At 36.2% G+C, this 2,585-nt stretch overlaps 1 protein-coding gene and 1 pseudogene across 1 annotated transcript; both read right to left on the bottom strand.

Annotated features, from left to right (window-relative positions):
* Positions 1-470: 470 nt before the first annotated feature.
* Positions 471-950, bottom strand: LOC129216542 (uncharacterized). Its single transcript, XM_054850757.1, has one exon. It carries the CDS (start codon positions 948-950, stop codon positions 471-473), a length of 480 nt encoding a protein of 159 aa, XP_054706732.1.
* A 149-nt stretch (positions 951-1,099) lies between these two features.
* Positions 1,100-1,962, bottom strand: LOC129216541 (uncharacterized; annotated as a pseudogene).
* Between the last annotated feature and the right edge of the window lie 623 nt (positions 1,963-2,585).

Here is a 2,585-nt window from a genome sequence, read left to right as displayed (position 1 = left end):
GACACACCAAATATGCACTTTTGTACGTTAATACAGAGACAGTATTCATCTAATTTTGAAAATACGTTTTTCAAATGTTGGTAATGCTCTTCGGGATTTTTAGATGCTATTAATATATCATCGACGAAGGCGTAAACTCCTGGTAATCCTCGAGTAATTTCGTCTGAAAAACCTTGAAATGTAGCATTCGCGTTACAGAGGCCGAACTGCATCACTGTACTTTCAAATAGGCCAAAAGAAGTACAAATTGCAGTTTTGTGAATATCGTCCGGATGAATAGGAATTTGGTGGTACGCTTTTATTAAGTCAATTCGAATAAAAATTTTTGTTCCGTGTAATTCAGCTGTAAAATCAGCAGCACAAGGGATGGGATATTTATCTTTTATTGTTTGAGAATTTAGAGATCTAAAATCACCAACTGGTCTCCAGTCTAAAGTTCCTTTCTTGGGAACCATGTGAAGTGGCGAAGTTTAGTTGCTTTTCGAAGGTCTTATATGTCCTTGATGCATCATATTTTGAAATTCTTGCTTAGCAATTTTAAGACGATCTGGAGCTAACCTTCGAGGTTTTGCTACTACGGGAGGACCTTTTGTTATTATGTGGTGAACAGTGTTGTGTTTTACTGTTTGATGTGGATTAGGTAATTTGGTAATAGAAGGAAATTTTCGCAATAATTTATGATATTTTGTATCCCCAGAAAGAGAAATTTGAACTGAATGTAGTTTCGAATCTTTAATTTGGTCTGCTGATTGCAATTTTGTTTTCGTATCTCTCAGACACTTATTGCGGAGATCTGACACCAATTCAAAATAATGGAGGAAATCTGCTCCAAGAATAGGTGAACTAACATCTGCAATAAGGAAAGTCCATAAAAAGTGTCGTCTTAAATTCAGATTCAGCGATAAGGTTTTCTGACCATAAACATTAATGTTGGAAGAATTTGCTGCCATAACGGTTTGTTGTGTAGCATTTCGTTTCTGATAGATATTAGCAGGAATTAAACTGACGTCCGACCCTGTGTCAACCAGGAAAAATATATTTGTTGTCCGGTCACGAATGAACAGACGACGTGATTCCTTAGGCAAAGAATAAGTCGGCGCTATTCCTTGCTCGTTTCGTTTCCCTGCCACTTGCAAGGTTTCACGCATTTCGCTTTCCTACATTTGTCTCCAAAGCGTCTATGATACCAACAAATTGAAAAATCACGTTTACGAGAGACACTCATTTCGCGAGACCCATTGTTTCTGCGATTGGACGAACGACCGCGAGAATAGGAAAGACGATCAATTCTTTTATTTAACTTTTCAATTTCGCGAAGAAATATAGTCTCAAGTGTTGGTTCACTTTTATTGGACACTGCAAAAGTCTCCGTGGAAGATGGTGAAATTTCTATGATCCTATCGGCAATTTCTGCTGCTTTGTCTAAAGTAAGTTGAATATCGTCCGGATGAATAGGAATTTGGTGGTACGCTTTTATTAAGTCAATTCGACTAAAAATTTTTGTTCCGTGTAATTCTGTACAGTGTGTGAAACTGTAGCTAAAATTGTTTGGACTGAAGATGGCAACGGCTGCAAAAATAACTCTAGCATCAAATTTTCAGCTACATTTAAAGTTTCGGCGCGACGTTTCATATTCCGTAGTAATTCAGATGGTTTGCGAGAGCCTAATTCTTCCCCTGAAAGTAACTTTTAAATTTCCTGTTGGGATGATTCCCCTGTCCGATTTATAAGTTCTTTCTTAATATGGGAATAAGGATCGGTTTTATCTGGTTTCATTAATACATCTCTTATTAAAGAAGCTGTATTAGGAGGAATATGTGCAACTACGTAATTGTATTTGGTTTTCGAATCAGTTATGAGCTTTGGAGTAGCAGGTTCAAAAGTACTTTCGCACACTACAAACCATAAACTGGTATCTGATCTATGGTACTGGGGTATTTGTACAGTAATTATTTCAGACATGGTGCAAGGTTCAGATTCTTTTGGTTCAGACATTGAATGAATCATATTAATGCATATAAATATAGTACTGTTAACATAAGTGCGTAATTTATACTGTTAATGGGAATTTGGCACGATATATATACAACTGAAAAATGCAATGTTAAAAATTTATCAAGCCTACTATATTTTTAAAGATAACACTTAATGAAAACGAACAGTAATTACATGCATATGAAACATTTTCTTCGACTGTATCATAAGAAAAACACCGAGAGAGCTTAAACTGAAGTTGAGGAAAATAAAGGGGTACCTAAGTGACCTACTTTTCCACGCGAATCAAATGCAAAGCACAGAGAAATGATTTACAGAAATTGCACTTATCTGCGATCTTGAAAGCAAAAGTTCCCCACTGTTGCTATGGCATTTCTCCTCTGTTTTAACACTTTGAAGATGCTGTGCTGAGCTTCATCACACAATTTAATCCATTTTTTTTTTGAGTTTTTGGGGTGAAAATGTAGCACAAGTTTAGTTCTGTTGAATTGGGTGTTTAGTCCGAAAGGTCACCATTATGTGATGGTGGTGGTTATGTCAGAGGTGGTATATTCACTACATAACTCGGTTTTAGTTGATTACTGTTTAAT

Source organism: Uloborus diversus, chromosome 2, assembly GCF_026930045.1.
Source record: "Uloborus diversus isolate 005 chromosome 2, Udiv.v.3.1, whole genome shotgun sequence".
NCBI lineage: Eukaryota > Metazoa > Arthropoda > Arachnida > Araneae > Uloboridae > Uloborus > Uloborus diversus.
This window is presented reverse-complemented; position numbering and strand designations above follow the sequence as displayed.